The 22064-nt window shown below is 37.6% G+C and overlaps 1 protein-coding gene across 1 annotated transcript in view; it reads right to left on the bottom strand.

Moving 5' to 3' along the window:
• The window catches only part of CD109 (CD109 molecule), a 65921-nt gene that overhangs the window by 10422 nt on the left and 33435 nt on the right, over window positions 1-22064 (bottom strand). The window contains exons 14-29 of the mRNA XM_021553758.4: window positions 21056-21232; window positions 19989-20141; window positions 19188-19262; window positions 18683-18743; window positions 18045-18180; window positions 17143-17260; window positions 14433-14546; window positions 14013-14231; window positions 13186-13330; window positions 12315-12491; window positions 8233-8314; window positions 6727-6955; window positions 6061-6226; window positions 4779-4969; window positions 2262-2417; window positions 2113-2178 (exon numbers count right to left, since the gene is read on the bottom strand). Of these exons, the coding sequence (XP_021409433.4) occupies window positions 2113-2178; window positions 2262-2417; window positions 4779-4969; window positions 6061-6226; window positions 6727-6955; window positions 8233-8314; window positions 12315-12491; window positions 13186-13330; window positions 14013-14231; window positions 14433-14546; window positions 17143-17260; window positions 18045-18180; window positions 18683-18743; window positions 19188-19262; window positions 19989-20141; window positions 21056-21232 (2265 nt within the window). The remainder of the gene's footprint in view (window positions 1-2112; window positions 2179-2261; window positions 2418-4778; window positions 4970-6060; window positions 6227-6726; window positions 6956-8232; window positions 8315-12314; window positions 12492-13185; window positions 13331-14012; window positions 14232-14432; window positions 14547-17142; window positions 17261-18044; window positions 18181-18682; window positions 18744-19187; window positions 19263-19988; window positions 20142-21055; window positions 21233-22064) is intronic.

The following is a 22064-nucleotide window of genomic DNA, read 5'->3' as shown; positions in this document are numbered from 1 at the left end:
GTGTTGTGTGATATTTAAATAAATTACTGTTTTGACATGCTACATTTGGTGAGAAATCCAAATCCCAGAACAGTGATTCTTACCACTGTACTCTGATGGGCCCAAGACAATGAAACCCAGCTGAAGAAATGTGATTGCAATGTCATATGCTATCTGATTGATTAAATCTGATCCGGCCCTGATTCCCTGTCTGGGAAAAAGAAAAATCTCAATGTCCTCAGAACTCTTTCTTTTAGAATACCAGATATGCCAAAGGAAGCAGAAGGAAGGAACTGATCTCAGCAAAGACAAGGTTTTGGAGGAACTACTCCAGGGTGTTAAGTGCAATATTCTGAATCAAGTCACAGCATCTCTGACTCAAAGCTTCAGGAAAAGAGGCAACAGCACAGTGACCTAAATTAACAAGGTAATCCAGCCTTGGTTCCTGAACAGCAGTTCTTTGTGAGCACATTTTCATGTTCATACAATAAACCAGGAACTTAAACCCTGGTGTTACAGACCCCCAGGGAATGCTCCCACCACAGTCCACTGGCTGTTCTCGGTGGAAGACTTCTGCCCAGTCTTCAACAGACATACTAGTTTGAATGTGAAATTTTCCTGCTGGAAATAATGTAATTGGAACCAATGTGTTTTCACAAAAGGTATTAATTTCAACAAATCAGTTGTTTTCCAGCAAGAAACAATTTGCAGAAAAGTTTTTTTATCAGCTCACCTGACAAATTAACTGACTTAATATCAGGGAGTATTTCTCAACAATGATTAAGGTTAAGTAGTCTTAACTGTTCTGGAGCCCCACTTTGTTACATTCCACACAATCATACACACATGCACACTGAAACCACGATGTATTCCTGCTGAGATGTTCATTCCTATCATGGCCTGCAAATCTGAATCTAAATTATCCTCTGAAACTTTTGAACTTTGCTGTAAACTTCATTTGTACTTCTGGAAATTAATAAACATGGGTTGTGATTTATGGCACTGTGGGTTTTGCAGACTGGTGGCTAATGGATGAGGTGTATCTACAGCTGCTGTTCACTGCTCATAGACAGCTGTGAAGACTTGTTTGAAAAGGTATTTTATCCCAAAGCACATTTACCAACCATCACCAGGCTTCTTTTTTGCTTCCCAGATGCATAAGAACACTAAAGTGAAGGACAGATTGGATGGAATTTGAGATATAATATGACCTGGCATAAAACTTGGAGACACTTAAAGGTGGCTTTGGATCAGTTTTCTCAAGTATGACCTAGTAGTCCAGTAGGAACTCCTGTTTTGTGACACAGTCATCAAGTATAAGTTAACACTTTCAATAAAGTTAGTCTCTCATGCTCAGAGACTAGTATTTCTGCTAGCTTTTCCAAGGTCTGCTCTTTCACCTGTGTGGTCACAACCAATTGCCATGGAGAGGGCACCAGGGAAGTGAGATCTACTGCTGTCCATAGAGAGTTAGATCCAACACTGTTTTCTGATATAGTATTTCTCCTTCCACTTTCTGCCATGCCCACAATTCTGGATGCTAAGTGTCTATTACTGTTTGTAGTTTGCAGGATACTTTGACTCTGTTTTTCATGCTATTTCAGAACACTGTAAAAATTGCTGGAGAACCTAGCTGTAATTAACCTCTTATTTTTAGTTTTTGTTGCTTTCTACTTCAATGAAAGGAAAATAATTCTTATAATTAGCAATGCAATCTTATTCTGTACTGATCTGTGCCTTATTATGGTTTAACACAGGTTATTAATGAGGCATTTCTGCCTAGTCCACATACCTGTTTTACTCTGAACTCTGCGTCTGCCAATGTACCACTGCAGTCTTGCAAATGGATATTGCATTTCTGCAGTAGGACAGGGCTACAGCTCTGGCTCATGGAAGTGCCCCAAAAATGTCAGTCATCCAGCAGTACTTAAAAGGCCACACCGTTGGTCAGAAACGACAGAAATATATCCATATTTTATTTATAGCATTCCTCAGTTAGTGTTTCCCTGCTGACTTAAGACATTTTGGAAGACTGTTCCTAGTAACATGTTTTATAAAACTTCCAAATCACACCTTCCTTACAGAAAGCATATATTCAGCAAGACTACCTACCTGACTGCCTGCATTGCCTACCTGAAAGACAGCAAATCCCATTCCCTCTGCTGATACTGTAATTTTCATTTGTTGTGCAGGAGGAATCTGAAAGAAAGATGATCAAACCAGTATTTTCAAAGCACTTTGAAAGCAGACTTTACAAAAGTATTCCTCATTTCTTACAGTACCTCCTTAGTCTGAAGCAGGAAACGGTTTTGAGCATCAACTGAGAATGTTTCTGGCATTTCCAAAGAAGAGGCTGTCACTAGTATATCCATTTCTGTTTTGCTTGCTGCAGTGAGAGCTGCAAAAAGACTCAAGGCTTGTAGAGCCACCACTGTGTCCTGTCAAGAGAAACAAACCCTTCTGTATTGAAAAGAAGCAGCCAGTGCACCATACAGACCATGCCTTGGGGACCTGCATTGACCCATTTGTTGACTATACAGGAATCTTCCTGCAGCCACCTCTGTATCTCTGAATTCCCCTGGCATGAAGATCACAGCTCAGAAGAGAGAGTAACACAAGAAGTTAGCTACTGTGGGAATGAAAAATGAGGTAGGAGACAGCCAAAGACGTTTTTCTCTTGTGCAAGGTATGCACTACACCTGATAAGCTGAAAGACACAACAGCACAACAGTCAGAATTACACATCAACCACGGAGAAAGACACAGAGGAAAGTAACAACATTGCTATTGTCTAGATTTATTTAGTGACTGTGCATTAAGTACTCAGTATTGCACAGGAGTTTTTCAGGATGCCTTGATCATTGATGCAAAAGCTACAGGTTTGAAAAATTACTAACACTAATTTTAACAAAAGGCTGAAATGAATTTTTATCAGACACTCAGCAACAATTTTCAAAGGGTTCCAGCCCAGTTTACCCCCTGTATTTGATCCAAAGGTTTTGTGTAATTGTTTAACCACACATTCATATATGTACTTAAAATACTTGTCTTCATCTTTGAGTGTGATTGTAGGCTTAGCTCTCCAGGTTTTGAACACAAGAGGCAGTGCTGGGATGTTTGCTCCAGCACAATTTAGGGAATGAGACTTTGAACATCTACTGTTTTCTGGGAAGAAATACAATAATCAAATATATGTCTCTATTATTCTCAGGGATTTTTACTGTTCATGCAGTTCATTCTGCACCTATTTTTAACCAGTCAGAGTGAAGAAACTGGCCTTTCAGGCTTGGCATACAGATACTTTATTTATTATTAGGCCACTTCTAGTAACAAAATTCTATCATAAAAGAAATTCATTCACTACAACATGATGACTGTGCCATACCTTAAGGGGCTGGTATGGGCTTACTATTCACCCCTATTCACTATTCAACTGATAAAAAAACTACTCTCCTGTGCCACATCCTTGTCTGAGATGACCTGCTTCACTGTTTTTTATTAAATGCAGATAGATCAGCTGATTAGCAACTGCAAATTCACAGTAAGCTGTATTGTGTATACAGATTATGGTGAACGACTACACCCTAACTTACAAAGCATCACACATGCAACTTAATGCTTTCCTCCTTATTGTTCAACAATATATTAAGTTTCTTATGTAATAAACTCATGGAAGGAAACACTCCAAACATTATTTTTTAAAGCAAACTTAGAAGTTAACTGAAAAACTATGGAGTTATTTCTACAAATTAAAAAAAGGCATCTAGGAAGATATTGGAGCAATTTTGAAATCTAAACAGTTTAGACTATGGAAGAACAAAAGGATTAAATTAATTTCTTAATTTTAACCCTCAAGGGTAAATAGTATGTTGCTAGATTTTCTAACTTCCAGGTAAAATATGTTTATGGAGAATAGACAAAAGTTTTAAAACTTCAGTCAACCTCTCTAAATAATAAGCAAGAATTAACAAATTAGGAAAAAACTAATATTTCAGGGGAACCATGCCGGTTCTTAAATTGCATTTTAGCCACAACACACTTCTCTCAGATTAATATCAACCAGCATCTGAAAATAATGGATAGACTGTACACCTTGGTACCAAGCAGCATGATGAAATGTGACATTTTACTGTGACCAGCATTTGTAGTTCATTTAAAAGCTAGTTTAAACCAATACAATCCAAAGTACTATCTAATTTTTCAGATGCCAGCACAGTTTACAAGATGTGGCTTCAACAACATGGAAACCTCCTGGAGATAGTGAAGATTTTCCAAATTTCATGGCCCATTAAAAATCTATGCAATAATAAGGACAAAGTACATAAGTAAGTTAAGACCAACTGCCAAAAGAGGGATTAGGTTAGGCTGTTTTTCTAAAACCTACTACCTTTAGTCAAAGGGTAAGTTAATAGCCTTTCAGGAGTTTGAGGACCCACACATGATAAGAATAAAAAGAGGCTTCTCTCCTTGTAAAGGAAGTAAGCATATATATTCATCATACTTATTTCAAAAATATGTTTAATCACTTTTCCACAGGCACTACTATTTCTTCTTAATTTATTATTAGTATATGACATAAAGAAGGGCTCCCTCTAATTCTCTTTTTTATTAGACTTGCCAAAAATAACAAAATTGGCAGTACAGGAGTAAGATGCCAATAATGAAAGTTTGTACATAACCAAGGCTGTTACAGTAAAATGAAACTCAGTAAATATTATGTAAAAATGGTCCTTTTTTATTTTTAAATATACACTGCTTGTTTAGAAAGTATAGCAAAACCCCTTAAGATAAGATATTACCTGAGTAGATGAAAATCCCCCAAGGTGATTTCTTTGATGACTTAACCATTTCATAATAGGAATCCCCTCAGCTAAGCTGTCTTGATGAAAATGAGAGAGCAGAGCGTATGCTGCAAGTTCAATATCAATGGATCGTGGCTGCCATGAGTCAGACATTTCAGAAGCAGGTGTTACCCAAAAACGAAATTCTCCTGTAAAAGGAACCAATAATAACCTGATCCATAGACTGAAATCTTTGGATTTCTGGGAAAGTCTTAGGGAAAACCTCTTCATTAATGCTTACACTGGGCTCTGGCAATGATCTATGACATTGTGTTAATGTTTAGGTATGTGTTCCATAAAGGACTGATTTAAGTACTTCCTCAGCAATGTTTGAATCTAGATACAAAAAAAAGTTGGATTCTAAATAGTCACTCAACTGATTTCAGTGAATATTACATTGATTAGCCTTGTCAGCCTGAAGTGCTCACATAAAGAAGCCTTTCTGAAGAGGCCACCTTGTTGTTCCAGTGCTCCTTTCTCTCAGGACCAGAGAAGGCACTTCAGGCAGCCCAGCTGCTCAACAGACTAATTCTTGAGTGAAGCCTTCCCAAAAAAATTACTTCTTCTCTTCCAAGAAGTGACTGTCCAAAAGACCTAACTCAGTAAACATAGACACCCGAAAGGCTCCGCTGCTAGGCTACAACACAAATTCCTTTGGATTTTTCAAGATGACAGTTACTATTCTGAGCAAAAAGCTTCCATTTCTTGTACTCCATATGGTTTGTTCTTCCCCCAAATTAGGAAAAAGAATTCAGCTGAACTTGAAAGAGGTTAAATATACTGAGATGATAGGTCCCCAGAGAAAGTGCAACAGACCTCTGTGCTGCCTTATAGAAAGTCCAATACTTTGCCTCTTCTTGCCAATACTCATTGCTCCCCAATACCCTCCTGATCTCTCCAAACTACACTGGAATAGTGAACTTCATCTAGATCTCTTTAATCAGGTTGATCATACAAGGTGCCTAATAAAAGAGGAAAACTGACAAGTCATGGCTTTCAACGGCATCACAGTACTCCTAGCAGGAACACAGTAACTGAGACTGAAGGCCCAAGCCTTGTGAATTGTCACTCATTTATGGACACTTCTTCTTAAGGTTGTCTTCAGACTTCATAGCTAATTCTCTATATTATACTCCGAACAGACTTGAATTCTGAACACAAAGCTGTAGATACGTGATAAGACATTTTAAAATTTGACAAAAATCTATCTGTACAAGAGTGTAAGATATTTGTGCAGTACCTTGGTGTTCTGCTCTCTGGTTCAGCATATTCAGTGCTTCCTTCGCTCTTGGACTTTTTGCCCAGGACAATGCATATGTCACAAGTGCCAATGTGTAATTATCTGAAATGCCTTCTTCTAATTTATCTTCTAGAAAGTTTGTAGCAGTCTTGATGGCATAAGCATGCTGGAAATGAGAATAATATTAAAGAACGTACAGTGAAAAATATCTATCTTTGAATAGAAAAATGTGAAAGAAAAACTTGTACTGAACCACAGCCAAGAAACAATGAAAATCCCCTTCAGAATCACAAGCAAATCTCAAAGGCAAGCCTTTGATCTGTCATTGTCTTAATGAAAATGAATAACTTCAATTAAATCAATTGGAATGCCTAATATCTTTAAGACTAATTCCCCCCAAGAAATTTCTTTCCAAGTTCTTGATTCAAGTCATAATAGTATTCTTGCTATCAGAAACTGCCTTTAGATTTTGCAAATATAAAACTGAAGGGCTTAACACATCTTTGCATTTCTTTAAATAGGTAAGGGATATTTAACAAAATGAGGTTAGATTTTGTCTGTGTTCAAATATTCCTCTATTCTATTAACTACCAAGTGTTTGGCAGGTGCTATGAAAATTTATGAAGCAATTTTGTAACTATGAATCCTATTTATGAATTCCAATACCTGTTTATCTGGGAACCCTAGGAGGGATGACATGATGTAAGCTGTGAGAGTAATTGGATTGTTGGTGCCTCCTTGAAGATCACTGTGTAACACTTTCCCTGGCTCCTGGAACTCTCCATTTAATTTCTGATGACGGACAATCCATTTAGCTGTGTCCATGAGTACATCTTCGTCAATATCTATGAACGGACGAGCTTGAAGGAAACATCTCAATACAAAAGCTGATAACCTTGGGGAAAAGGTTCATCGAGTAAGTCAAAATTAACCATGCATTACAGCTTCCACTGTTTCAGATTATAGAATACTACTATAAAGCATAAGGTGCTCTACACACCCCTATCAAGCAGAGCAAAATTCACATCTCACCCAGATAAGCAAGCAGAATAAACTTAATCCACCAAAAAATTAAGATACATTCTTTTTCTTGAAGATCACCCCTTCTGCAGCTGTGTTTCAAAAATAAATACAGAGTATAGACTCTGAGTCTGCCAGTGTATCTTTATTCAAATGTTACTCTCCTGCTTCTGCTGCTAGAGGGAAGTTATAACTTACAAGGTAATGCAGCTCCGGGTGTGATGTTAATTACCAGCACTATCCCTGTAATGATATCCTTGAAAAAACCTTTGTCGTTTTATTATTAATCCCACATTATCCCTCGACTCCCTTCTTTCCAAATGTGCATTCACATAACTTGTCACTGGGCTATTTAAGTACTAGAGTTGCCAGTATAGGTAAACCATCTTCATCTTTCAATCCATCAACACTGAGACAAAGGCAAATCCTGCTGATGTCAATGAAAGACGCCCACTGAGTCCAGAAGGAAGTCTCATTCAGTGGCACAGTACCAGGGACAGAAGCATGTACTGAAATATGTCAGTACATCTAAACTGAGCACGGGTTAGCAGAACAAAGTGCTGGAACCTCTCTCCATTATCTATCTGGCTTCCATGACTAAGCTCTGTATGCTTCCTGGAGTGAAACTCAGCACTCAAAAGACTTTTTCAGCTGTGTTTACAGTCTCAATAAAAGGAAGTGTGACAGATGCAAGTAGAACAAATTTTTACCACCAGTAACTCTGTTCACCCCCTACAAAATTACTCAGTCAGTCTTCAGCTTCCAGTAGGGAGATAACTGATAATCTGATTGAAGCTGTGATGATCACACAGCCCTAAATGGTTTCAGTCAAGTGCAAGAATAACTAATTTAATTGTCATTCTTCATTCCTTTGAGGAAAGCAACAGAAAAAAACTTTCAGACTAAACTATTTCCCTGGTTAAAATAATTCATCATTGTTTTTTTTTTTCCCCGAAATTAAAAAGCCTTGTCCTAATAATGCCTTTGACAATATGTTATCCAGCATGAAAGAGCTGGCCTAAACACCTAATGAAAACCAGGCAGAAGGCTAATACAGCTGGAAACTTTTACCAGCTTCACAAAAACTTTTCAGATGCAGGGAAAATATCTAAAAACCTAAAATTCCACAATGATTCTGGCAGAACTACTCACCATGTGCTCCCAGAGGGATCCTCATTTCCAAAGGCACTAAAAGAGCCATCATCCCTCTGGAAAAGTAGCTCTCTTTGGTAGCCTGAAGTGGAAAAGTAGAGACAGGTATTGAATACTTTCCTCTCATGTAGGTTCCTGCACAAACTGGAACTAAAACTGCTGGTATGAACCAAGGCACTTTCTGAGGCTGAGAACGGCATAACATAAGCTTGTATTTCTTAAAAAAACTTCCAGACATGCAGGAACACACAAAACCATGTAGAAAATGGTGAGGAAGTGGGCAGCAGTAACACAAAGGATCCATCTACAAAAGGAGAACCAGAAACTCCTATGGCTGCTCATCAGCCACCCAAAGATTGCAGAGATGTGCTCCCACACACCTGGGGGATCCAGGAGCAGGGCAATGAGAGCAGAGCAGAGAATTCTGTTCTATGGTTCATTGCTTCATCATTTTGGGGATCTTATGTACCTTCAGAAGTGCTCTATTGTTACAGAAGAAGGAAGGACAAGCAAAAATTAAGTGTTTTCCAACTGGAAGGGCAAGGCTACAAATGTTGCTGGAAAACCAGGCCTCCTCTTCAGGTGGCTTTTGCCAAATCAGTAGGCTTGCTATCAGAAAAAGCAAGTTGGAAGAGGTTGTTCTGAAATGAGTGAAAAATTTCAAAAGACCTGAAGATCCTGAAATCCTGAGAATTATTTAAAATGTTATCCTAAGATTTTCTGCAATACCCTGAACAAGTGCAGCTATCTCCTGACTGAAGAACATCCATAATAAAAGGGTCTCAAAGGGTCACTACTGCCTGCTCACAACCACCAGCAGCATAATCACTTGTAGATGACTTCTGTACAGAACCAGTGCTCATTCATGTTAGAAATTAAGAGCTTCATATGATATGCTACTCACTGTAGTTTCTGATATCTAAAGCCTTTCTTCCCTTGCATTTTGCCTACCATTTGTGAATCCAGAATAGTAACAGCATCTATTTATAGCATTTCATAACACATCTTTTCTTTGCCTCCACTTGGTCTTTTCCCTTGGAAACTGATATATACAGAGAAAATACAGAATCAGACAAGCAGAAAGAAAACTCTCAAGCAACCATCAGTAAGTCCTACACAAATGAATGAATTTACACAAATATGTCCCATGAGGTCCATCCAGTCACAATTGTAACTACAACCCTGAAAAATGTTCCTTGCTTTCACTGATAAAGGATTAATCACCCGCTTCCATACCATCCTGACTAGATACACAGCGAGTGAACCATACCCTTAACTACTGAGGAACAAATAGTGCCAGTATAAGATGAATTCCTAGTCATGGTCTGTCTGTAATAGAAGAGAATGAGAAACAAAGCTGTGAATCTGCTACAGTGTATCTGGGTACCTTCCCATGTAACCCCCAGTAGCAACAAATCTAGCTTTTGAGTCTTCTTCAGAAGAATTTGCAATAAAATTTTTTTCTTTAATATAGGAGGTTTATTATGTATTTAGCATGACAGTGGCTAATTATGTCACTAAAACTGATTAATCTTTCAGACACAGACATACCTGTCATCTCAATTAATGATACTAAGTAAAAGCATTCTTAAATGGAAGGAAAAAGGAGGAATGAATGGCATTCTCCCCAAGAAAAGCAAAAGTCACTGTTGAAGTTTAAGCCTCAAATAATGTTCTATGAGGAGCACAAATACATGTATATACACAGACAGACTGCTTCCTCTTCAAAAGTATCTGACTGCAAGGCCTGGAAATAAGGTCTGCTTCTTTGCAGAATGGCAATATACAGCAGTAAGAATTATAACCATCATTCTGCTGGTAGTGTAAAGGCACTAGACTACAACTTTCAGCCTGCTTGACAAAGACCGCTGAGCAGCCCTTACACAGGCACAAATTCATCTCAGAACATAAGCTGGGGAGGGATCAGAAAGATGAGCAGAACCAGAGGGAGAGAGATCACTCAGCTATTTCCTACATTCTGTTTGCTTTCGTCTCAGTGCCAGCCCTGCTGCAGTCACGCAAAATCTCCCAGCACGAGCGCATCTACCACGGGAAGAGCTGCAGGAACGCTGGAATGGGAGACCTGGAGACTCCTGCGAACCACCACGCTCAGTCCAACAGACACTCAATCACACGTGAAAAACGATACTCCAAACGTCAACACATGGAAGGAAAAGAAGGATCCCATTATGAAGATGTCCACTGCTATTCTCAAGAGGGCTGGCTGGAACCCAAGAGATGTAGGAGGCTCACTGAAAAGAGCTCGCAAGGCTGAAAGAGGAATGTATCAGGATGGAAAGGACTTCAGAAATACGTGAAAGATCTAAAGGATATCACCTTTTACACAGCTCGGAAATTCTGCTCAAAATCTTCACCTCTTTGGGTCTAACAACAAAGCTTTTAGACCAACCAGTTTTGGGTTTTTTTTTCAGAAAAACTGACTTAACGATGGAATTTGTCATTAACACAATTAAGAATTGTGCTTAAAAGGCAACTTTCCTTTGGCTTTGCCTTTGTTCTAAGTAAATAAAACTGCTAAAAGAAAGTTCACATAGCCGCTTCTGCTAGCTGTATGATCCCTTCTTCTCACAAGTATTTATCCATAAATTAATTATATTTACTTCATAATTTGGGGTTACTTTTTTAAATACTTGGTGAATTATGACATGTGAAATAGTCTGTTTTCAATTAAACCTCATAACAATCCTTTCAAAAACCGAGCCTATAAAAATTACATTTTAAGCTAAAGTTAATTTCAACTTGAAGATTACACTTGAAAAAATAATCAGTGCAACAACAGAAAACAATTATTAAAATAAAGCAGAAAAACCACAGAATATTTTTTGATTGTGGCTCTTTTCTACGTTAAGGTTATGATTATTTCAGCATACCTAATGTTTTGGCACCTACAGTGTTAAAAACACATACCTCAATTCAGAGCCTCGGAACAAAGTTAAGAACACAACACAATCTGTATGTAAGTGACATTTAAATCTGTAATTTTCATTTGCTTTGAAATAACTTAAATAAATCCACTATTGGAAAACTTCAGAAAACTATGGTACCAAAGTTCAGTCTTAAAAGAGTGACAGATTGCTTACAAACTTCAGAGTAGCTGTTTACATAACACATCTCTTCCTCCCCACTGTACTTTTTAACTAAACCATGTAGCAGGAAGGGTTTAAAAAAAAATTTAACTGCTTTGACAGAAAATTGGAATCTTGATGAAAGGAAAATTTATTTTGAGCTGTGCCTTTTCCAAGGGAAATGTCAACAAGTTAAAAAAATCAAACAGAAAAGACTTAGAGAGAGTAAACAAGAATTGAAAATGTCATCAGGATGCCTTGGTAGGGGTGCAGCTCACATGGGGCTGGTGTCACTGCTCTCTGAGAAGCAGGCTTAGCATGGAGACTGACTCGTGGCAAGTGTGGGACACCACAGTCAGACACTGTCTGATCCAAAAGCCAGAGTGCAACTGTGGTCTCCAAACTCTGTGATGTTCCGGAGTATCTCCTGATTCACATGTATAACAATTTCCACCTAAAAAGTTCCAGCTTTTGATTTCTAGCACAGAGTTCACTTCTGACCAAGCCTAAAATTTGTGTGGGCAAAAAAGCCAGCCAGGAGATCAAATGCCACTCTACAAGGACACATCAGGTCAGAATGTGTCACTGAAGATGTGGGATGAATATGGTTCACTCTGCTCACTGACTCACTTTATACTGCTGTGCCTCAGGCAGAGACCAGAAATGTCTGCTCACATGTGGTTTTATCAAACGAGAAGTAAAAACCATCCAGGAAATCCGTGTGAATTATCTTCTAAAATGCATTTCTCAGATGAAAAAAAGCAATTATACAAAACCAATAATTTTCTTCTGAGAAAACTTGCCCCTGTAAACAAAATAATTTGCTGTCTAGTTCTATCAGCCCAGACTAAAGAGGAATAAAAACAAAAAAATAGGTTTCTCTTCCAGTTCTCATGGCACAAACTGAGCAATATTTCAACAGATGCAGAGTCACAGAAATCTTTTTACTAGGAAGAGCTCTTAAAAATCTAACATCTTTCTTTTATGCATACAGACCTTTTCTCATAAACGATACTGCTTTTGATCTAATATCCTCTCTCAGCTGTCTGGTTTTAGTCAAGTATTGCAAAATATAAACATTCGGAGCAAAATTGATCATATTCTGTTCACCACAGCCATAAGGCATCTTAATCAATGATGACAAACCGTTGATAGAAGGCCCAAGTAAATCACCTGAAAGATAAAATAAAACCAAAATAAACTAAAGCTTACTTCAAATTAATGCATACCTCATATATAAAGGGTGGTATAATCTAAACTGGGAGAAAATATGATATATTAGGAATGTTTCTACTAAACACCTCTAAGCAGGCAGAAACAATACTTCATCTACTGATCAACTTTATGCCCACTGACGCAGCTCCCTACAGACCTTTCCAATTACAGAGTAATTTCAAAGAGTTGCCATAAAAAAAAAGCCAAACCAAACAAACAAAACCCCACATAACCAAAATCTATTTAATCCAGCAAAATGGTTCAATAGTGGTTTGTATTTGGAACTTCATTTCTTTCTTCTCTTATGTACAGTTATCAAAGTCCAGGTGTCACAGTAAACAACAATTAGTCAGGTTACAGGTATCATTCTGCAGACAGTGGAATTAGAACAGGATACTAACAAACTTTGCAGGACCTTTCTGACACAAATCCAACCCTCTAACTCTGAAAATACCTTACAAACACTATATTGTCATAAATTAAACAAATTAAAGGAATAAAATACTCTATCCATAAGGCCTCCCTATATTTAGCCTAATGCATGATGGTAAATTACTGTGACTTAATGATTCAACCTACTTACATTGCAGTTAAATAAAAATTAATGCCTTAATTAATTCCCTAATGATAGAAATATTAAGTTAATACTTACCAACAGCAGTGACCTGCACTCTCTCACTGTCCCTTACAACATCAGAAGGAAAAGTGAATTCCAAAGTTTTTGCCACTGCTTGTCGTTTATTCCTAGTCAAATCCAAAAGGACTGTCTGAGAATATGTCTGTTCCAATCCTTCAGCCTATAAAGATAAAGACAGGGATTCTGACTATCCTTCTGCAGTTGATCCTGCCCTGAGCAGGAAGGTCATACTACTCCCTTCCAACCTCAGCCATTCTTTGGTTCTGTAATCTGAAGCTTTTATTGCAAGATGAGATACACAAATGTCTGCCACCTTCCAATGAAATGAAGCCTAACAAGAATCAGACTTAGACATCCAAAGCTAGGCAAGTCTTATCAGTGTCTGGTTCACCAGAAAGTCTGGAGGCTAAAATTCCACCTATAGCAAAATACAGAAATGTTAATCCAAAATAGGCCTCAATGAAAGCCAGAGGTATGGCAAAATCGATTGCACTTATCCAAAACAGTCAGGTCCACTCTGCACAGGTTGTTAAATTAGCTGCAGCACCAGGGGTTCAGTGATACACAAACAGCTTTCACCTTGCTTTCAAGAAGGATTGGACAAACTATCTGTAGTAGAACACATCTATTTGTTCATTCCTGGAAGAGGATCTAAAGAATTTTAAAGGACTTTTAAAAAATTATTTTATAAGAAGTGTTTTCCACTTAAAGCCACCTGACCCCAAACCAACCATACAGAGCAAGAGGCAGAGTCGTACATTGGTTTGCCTTTTTGATATACTATGTAGCCTGGTTTTGGGAACAATTTACTTCAGGAACAAGCCAAGCTGCAGACTGTTTACCTTGACTAAAACTTTCTGAATAACAGCATCAGAAGCAGCAGATGATACTGCTGTCACTTTGATGGGAATCTCTCCCAGCTGCTTTGGCTTGATTGGGAATTGAACAGTTTTCCCATCTTCACTCGGTACAGATACAGATTGTTGATTTGCTGTAGCATTTATTTCATTGGATGTCAGCATAATTTCAAAAGCATCATTCATATCCAGGATCACAGAAACCTGTAAATACAGTAACATTTGCAATACAAAGTGTTAATTTTGAAAAGGTGTTTTCATAAGCTACCACCTGTTTTGTGTATAGAGAAATAAGTCTGCTCACTAAAGAAAATACACCAGTTCTCATTAAGACATGGTCTCCACCAGTGATGAAAACCCTCCAATATCTAGAAATATTTGAAGATAAAGAGATTGTTATGTTACCTCAGCTTCTTCTTTCAAATAGTTAAAGATGTTCACTTCCAGAATGAACTGCTCTCCTCTGATGACGGAGTATGGAAGGTTCAGGAAAATGAAAAAAGGCTGAAAAACTTCTAGCTGCAAAACAAAATCAGTCATGAACCCTTACAACTCACAGACTTGAAAGAAAATTACTATACAACATTTCTTCCAATCACTTTTCAATTAAATGACAGAGTAATGTTTAGTTGTACCCTACAGCTGACAAAACATTACTGCAGGGATGAAACAGAAGGAGAAGATGCTTCTGGTCATTGGCACCTTTAGAGACACCATTCAAATGAGCGCTGCCAACAGCTTTGACAGGGCAGTCCCAACAGAGGCAACCAAATTAGCACTATGAGTTTATCATCTGGCAAGTTTGGAAGCTGTGATCTGTCCTGAGCCCTCATTAATGTAACTGAATTGTTTTGAGTACACAAGTAATGGATTAATGTCAGTTGACCTATCTTCATGTCAATACACAAGTAACTAATACATACATATTAATTAAAATATAAACTGCAGAAGTATACCAGCAAGCAGTTTCTTTTCTCTGTGAACAGAGGTTTTGGAAGAAATCTTGCCTCTAAGAAGTCAATGGTAAGGTCTCATCAAGCTGAATGGGATCAAAATTTCACTGTTTATGAACATCTGTACAATAAGAATGGGTAACACATGCTATCCTTTATTATCAAAATGCCAACTAAAAAGTATTTTAATTCAGTTTGCATTTAAAAATATATTTCAAGTGTTTTGAGTTTCAGAAACAAAAATCCCTCAGATTTTTTTTTCTAGCAAGCAAATATTCGAATGCTTTCTCTAAACAAAAAAGTTGTTTGCTAAAGCTCTCAGCATCATAAACTTCTTTAGATATTAAACATTAGAGAAGTTCTGATGGAGACTTTTAGTTAGTTCATAATAAAGGTTTTCCCTACGTACCCATTTTCTTCATCTTTTTTGTTTTACTTTTCTTTAAAACTGAAGTTTTACACTCAGGAATATGCCAGTATATTACAAAAATACAACTGACTAAAATTACTAACACTCTGTGTAAAAAGTCAAAATAAAACCAGGATGCAAAGCAGTACATGACATAAAGCATGCAGATGTCATTTATTTCCCCCATTACATTTTTCATGTCTTTCTTTTTCTTGCCTCTCTGTATGGTACTGATTAACATGTTTCAGCCATATGGAACTCTAAGCTCAACCTAAATGTCCCAACAACAGTGAAGTACTGAACAGTGCATGGGGGTGATTATAGCTAAATTATTATCTCAACATCTGTTCTACTTGGAGCCTTCTCACATTTGAGGATGAGAGGCCAAGTGTGTATTTCCTTACAGTTTTAATCAGAAAACTATTACTCTTTCTGTCCTATCTCTGTCAAGCCAAATTAAAGAAACAAGAACCAAGATTCCAGTCTCAAAGGAGCCTTAGCCACAAAATCCAGATTGGGTTCCAAATTCTGTAGTGGAGTTCAGATCAGGATGTTCAAAGCACAAGCTCTGTGTCTTGGTATAGCAGCCAGCTGTGAAATCTGGACCTAGATCTCAGTTTGGATCTCAAAAATTGCCCCTCCCCAAGAATCTGAAGGCACTACACTGGTCTAGGAACGAAGATGTAAAACTACAGCCCGGCACTACAGTCTCAACCTTTCTAGACATAGGTATAGAAGTGGAGTTGTCTCTGATAGGAACAAGTTTCTCCAGGATCTTTACATGATGAATGGATGGATTATTCTGCATATGTAAAATACTAGCTAAATGAGACTTCAATAATTAATTCCTATTTTTAACTGGCTAAACAACTCTCTAAGTAGTGGTTTCCTTGAATACAGAGTGATCCTAGGATAACTGCACTTGTACAATGGGAACCTCAGGTTAGAGATTTAACCTGAGGGCTGCTGAATACAGCTTAAATTGCTAAACTCCTCAAACACTTGGAAGCAAGAAAAGAGCCTCAAGACACAGGAATTTGGGAGCAACAAGACTGTCAGTCATCCCATGCTAGCTCCATGTCCACTCTGCTCCTCAAGCTAAGTCATCCAAAACCTAGCACCTATCACAGAATGGTTGTGTTGGGAGGGACCTCTGGATGACATCTAATCCAAGTCCCCTGCAAGTTTACCCAGAATAGGTTGTACCTGTGTTTACTCTAGGACTGCTTCTGACAGATAAATTTAGCCTTAAATCAACCCTCCTGCTCTCCCTCCTGGGGTAAGCATTAGCCATAAGTGTTAGCAGAGCAGCAGACGAATGCCTCTGACATCCCAGCCACCTCTCCCCTGCCAGTCTGTGCAAACCTCATTGCATGAATTACCCACTCATGGACTGCTCTCTGGGCAGAGCCAAGAAAACATGGAACACTGCTCCCAAATAGTTATTCTGCCTCTCTACACACAAAGATTCTCAAATGGGCATATCCTGGAAGTACTTTAAAAAAAAACACTCCAACAGAAATAGGCATCCAAATATCTGTGTGGAGTCTTAGATATTCACATAAGCAGGAAGGGAAGGTAGATACAGTGTCACATATGTCTTCAGGGATGTTTTCTCTACAGTTTGAACACACACAACTCTCAATCTCTTCATTAGTACAAGGAGATGCTGCTGTTAGAACTAAATCAGAGAGTCCAGCAAGAACCTGCAGTGTCACCAGCCCTACAGGAGAACTCTCTAGTGAGATGGTACCTCCACTGGAGCAGTTGTCACTCCGAGCCCGCCACTTTCAGAGATCACAAAGGCACTGGCTACCCAGGATGTGATGGTGTCAGGCACAAGGGCATCCATTGTGGATTCTGTGTCAGATCTGATGGCAGAAGGGGAGAGCAGACTTTCAAAACCATCCATTTGCAGACAGCATTAAGTGGACACATAAGTTTAAAATGCATAAAATTTAAGTCCAAATTCCTGGAAGGAAAACCTGCTTATTATCCATTTTACTTTTTCTAACCATTAGTAATACTGTGACGGGATCAAAATTATTTTAAAAATTTAAATTATTTTAAATTACATTAATTGAAGGTAATTACACTGGATCACACTACATGTAATCCACTTTTACAGGCCCTTTAAAACAATCCCAGGTGATGGTTGCTTCCTGAACTTTTCAGCTGTAAAAGAATACTGTAAAAGATTTGTGCTTCACTACACAGGTCAAATTTCACCATCACTTGCTAGCTTGATCTAGTCACTGAACTAGGTGTAGGCAGCAATAGATTTCCCTTTCTGGGCTAATCACCATCTTTTTACGTACTGTAGAGAAAAAGGCTAGGTGTCCCTATCCATTATCTCCTCATTTGTAAGAGTTTATTTCTTTTGTCTCCAGGACTTTTATCTAGCTTCTACTGAAACTCTTAGGCCTTCAGGCAAGCATAATCCTCTCTTGTGCAGTTGTACAACTCTTCTTTTTTTCGATCTCCAATCTCACTTGTGGCCTCTAGGTGGTAGCAGAATATAAATCTCTATTTTTTGTGGTGTTCTTCAGCACCGTGACAGAATGCTACTGAAACCTACCAAAAAAAAAAAAAGGAAAAAGAAAAAAAAAAAAAAAAGCAAGTGCAAATTGTTTTCCTTTTGCTTCTAATCTATACCTTGTTTTAGTGTCGATCCAAAGCCAAGTCTCTGGAAAATGTGTCCTCACATAGAGATTGCTGAAATCAGGAGGTCCGTTTTTAGATACTGGCATATCATCACCGAAACCATCCTCTATAGGTATCATTCCACCATCTACAAAATAAAAAATACTGTCCTACTCCAAATATCTATATTTAGAAATCTCAAATAAATACAGTTTAGAAAAGTCAAATTAATATATTGTTTGGAGTCTAATCTATAGCTTTGTTACATATGATCAGACTACTCTGGGACACTAGGAATTTTTTATTTTAAGAAAAAAAAAGCTTCACACAATTTTCTACATGGCCTCTCTGAAGTGCAGATGAAACTGGTGCAATTGGGCTACACATGACAAACCACTGCAATACATATCAACTGGAGCTGCAAACAAAAACTCCACTTATCCTGAGGCTTTTAGGGATAATGTCATTGCAGTAAAAAAGGAAAAATTCTGAAATGGTGATGGCATGAATTTTGTATGCCTTGAACCTTTGAAATGGTAATGATTTTTAAGGGTGGATGCACAGTAAGAAGACATAATAGGGACCCTATCCCATGGACCTCCTTCCCCACTCAGTAAACTAGATTTGGCTTCATTTGTTGTATTACTTACAAAGAAAATGTTCTTTATCCTCCTCAAGAACTGCATCAGTTGATACCCAAAGGCTGCATTTCTGGATAAAATTTATACAGTATATCTCAATACAGGACATTCAGGACAACAACAGTGCTCATCTATTTTCTCTTTATCTTCTGTCTTTTCAGGTATATAAAGTCATGAAGCAAGCATAAAACCAAAGCAAATAATATACAGAAACCTAAAAAACTGAGATTATATTAATCTGAATAGTGCCATAATGACTGAAAACTTCTCAAAGTGAAGACAATATCAAGCATAAAGCGACCTGTATTTATGGAAGTATAAATATATTCCTTGGCATTCAGAGTATTACATATTGACAAAATTCACTATTTGAAACTCATATTAGCCATGAAAACATTACATTGTCTACAGTTGCAAAAGTTAGAAAGTTCACTTTTTTCTACCAAGTGATGTTCCTATCACTAAGCAGTAAAAAAAACCAGCAGCCTAGAATCATGAAAAAAGCACCCAATACCTGAAATACACCAAAAGAACCTCTGACCAGGGGGAAATACTGCACTGTGCTGTATAAATTGAGCTCATGGATTACCTAAGGAAAGAAAAAAAACAAAATCATCCAAAAATGGAATGCCAACTCACAGCTTTAAGAACTTTCACTGTTGCTAATTCTTACAGCCGTAGCACAAGCTGTACATCACTTAGCTCTCTTGCCAAAGAGAAAATAATCTGTAACAGGATGAAGGGGGTTAGGTTGTAGTGGTTTTATGATTAATGGAAGAGTGACCAAGACTGCATACAAGTCTGGAATAGAGCCTACAGCCAATTGATATTTTATGGCACTTAGGCAATATCCACTTTAGGAATGATATATATTGTAAGCTCTTTCAAACTGTAAATGCAGTACAGCTTCTGCAAGCAAAGGTAACTTAAACATATAAATCATTTATTCTGTACTCCCAAGAAAACAAATCTTTATTTTACATTATTAATTTTAAATAGCACAAAGAACAAATCATTAGGGGGGTTTTTCTGACACTGTCTTTTCTGAAAGAAGAAACTGTCAAGTCTTAACAATTTATCAAATGAAGAACAATGAAGTATTGATTGGAATTGGAAATGTGGTGCCTATTACCTTTTAAGCCTTACAGTCTCTACCACTCATGTGACTTGCAAAAGTAAAAAAAAATTGCATAATTACAGGCTAAAAATCCTGCTCCAAGAACATTACTTTTTCTGCATATAATCTGCAACATTTCCCCAAACATACATATTTCATACACACAATAATGACAACCTCCTTTTCCTATATACTTACAGATTCTTCTGTTATGTCACTACTTTCTCCCAGAAGCTTTGCACTTTTATCAACAACTGAAAGTCCAATCACTGATCCTGGCTCTGTTGTACTGATTTTAAGGGAGACTTTCTCAGATGGCTTGGCCTTATCTTTGCTCCAAGAGATTTTAATCTAGAAAAAAGTGAAACACAGCATTGATTTCAATTCTACAGTGATATTTACTGTAACAACTGTTACAGTAACTGTTTAGCTGTTAACAACTCCCAGGAAGTAGTTTTTTAGGTTATTTGGCTATAATTAAGACCTTGAACTTGCTTTTCCTAGAACTTTTGGGACACTGGGGACCTCTGAGAGTCTTTTTCCTAGGACTCGTGGTAACTTGGATAGCTCATGAGGCATATGGAGACATTTTTCATGCAGCAGGACAAACAGGCTCCATACTGATTTCTGGTTATACATTTTAAAGTCTCCAGAGGAGAGAAAGAATTTGAACCCCTCCAGCCTTTGGATGGTCTCACCCATAAAAAGTTATAGTGAGGCTTTTATTTGCACAAAGGACCAAATCTCATCCTGATAAGCAAGCTGGAAAAAAATCAATTCATTTATGCAATAGGCATAAATGTGGCATTTCCCCACTCTTCTTCAAACTTTTTTGAGTTAAAGTGTGGAAAGTCACATGAAACACAAATACTGGTCACAATGTGACCACTGCCTGGCTAGAACAAGGTCTTTATAAACTTTTACAATTCAACCCTTAGAGCACTTATGATACCTTGTCACTGTATTGGCCAGAGTAATCTTTGGCTCAGTAATTGACCAAACCACCAAAAACACAAGGAGATGCTGTACATCTGTTTATGTGGAAAACTTAGCACCAGTAGAAAGGAATTTCAAATATGCAAAACCTGGACCCTAATTGCACTGGTATTATCAGAAGTCTTTCTAAAGATTTGCACAAACTTCAAATTATATCCTCAATGAAATTTGTTTACATTTACAATCCTGTGATATAAAATATTTTTTTAAGCTACCACACAATACCCAGACAAAAACATGGTCTCAGACTCAAAGTTCAATACAATTACCTTGTCATCCAAGGCAGGCTGGATGGGGAAAGTGAGAGCATCATTTACAACCACTCCAAGCTCATCTACATAGAATACAAGTATAGATATCGAAGGAGCCCAGGAATTTTCTGCTGTTAAAGTAAATGTCTCTGTAGCCTTTGTGCCAAAAGCCACAATTTGTTCCTTAGACAATACCTGAAAGAGAAAAAAAATCAAACACTCAGACTGTTAGGATCCTCAGTGTGATCCGCATATGATGTGTCATCAGCAATTGATTCTACAAGTTGCTGCTGGAGAAGAGAAACACAGCTTTGATTATTTTTTTTTTTTTTTACTAGCTGGTAGACATGGTATTGATGTAATATTTAAATAATAGATTTTTTTCAGTATTTTAATTCCTATAGCACTATGGACAAGTAAAGAACAAGTGCACACATACGGTATGAGAACATAAATATACAACAATAATATGCTGGCTCATGTGGGTTATCTGTAACAGCATTTGAGTTTGGATCAGGCATATAGTTTTAAAAGCAAACCTCCAAAAGTCCTACTTAGAACACTTTGTTTTGCCTCATGGAGAGTCTGAACTAGGGTCTAGTAATGTGCTCCAGTTAAAAGCAGGCATTCATTTTAACACATCAGATTAGAGCTAGTCTGCAGCTAGATTAGTCTGCAAATACCTGGGTCTCAGGTCCACAGTATCAATTTTTTTCATTTTAAATTTGTTCCTACTGGATTCTACACTTACTAATGAAGAGAGAGAGTTGAAGGGCAGTTCCCTGCCATTGGTTGCATGCACCTGATTTATTTTAAAACTTCTAGAGAGTGTTTCTATTTTAGAAAATATATATGAATGCCCAAATTTTACATGGTTTCCTAATTCAGTTTACTGTTAAAGTCTGTGAAAGAAAAAGAATCCTAGCTACCATGGTCACTAAGATGCAGACTTTGAAAAAGACAGGCATGTGTTAACGACAGGATGGGAAACTTATAATAGTGTATATATAATAAATATTTCTGATCC

This window comes from Lonchura striata, chromosome 3 (genome assembly GCF_050655825.1).
Source record: "Lonchura striata isolate lonStrDom1 chromosome 3, ASM5065582v1, whole genome shotgun sequence".
Classification (NCBI taxonomy): domain Eukaryota; kingdom Metazoa; phylum Chordata; class Aves; order Passeriformes; family Estrildidae; genus Lonchura; species Lonchura striata.
The sequence above is the reverse complement of the archived record's forward strand: the minus strand, read 5'-3'. Positions and strand labels throughout refer to the sequence as shown.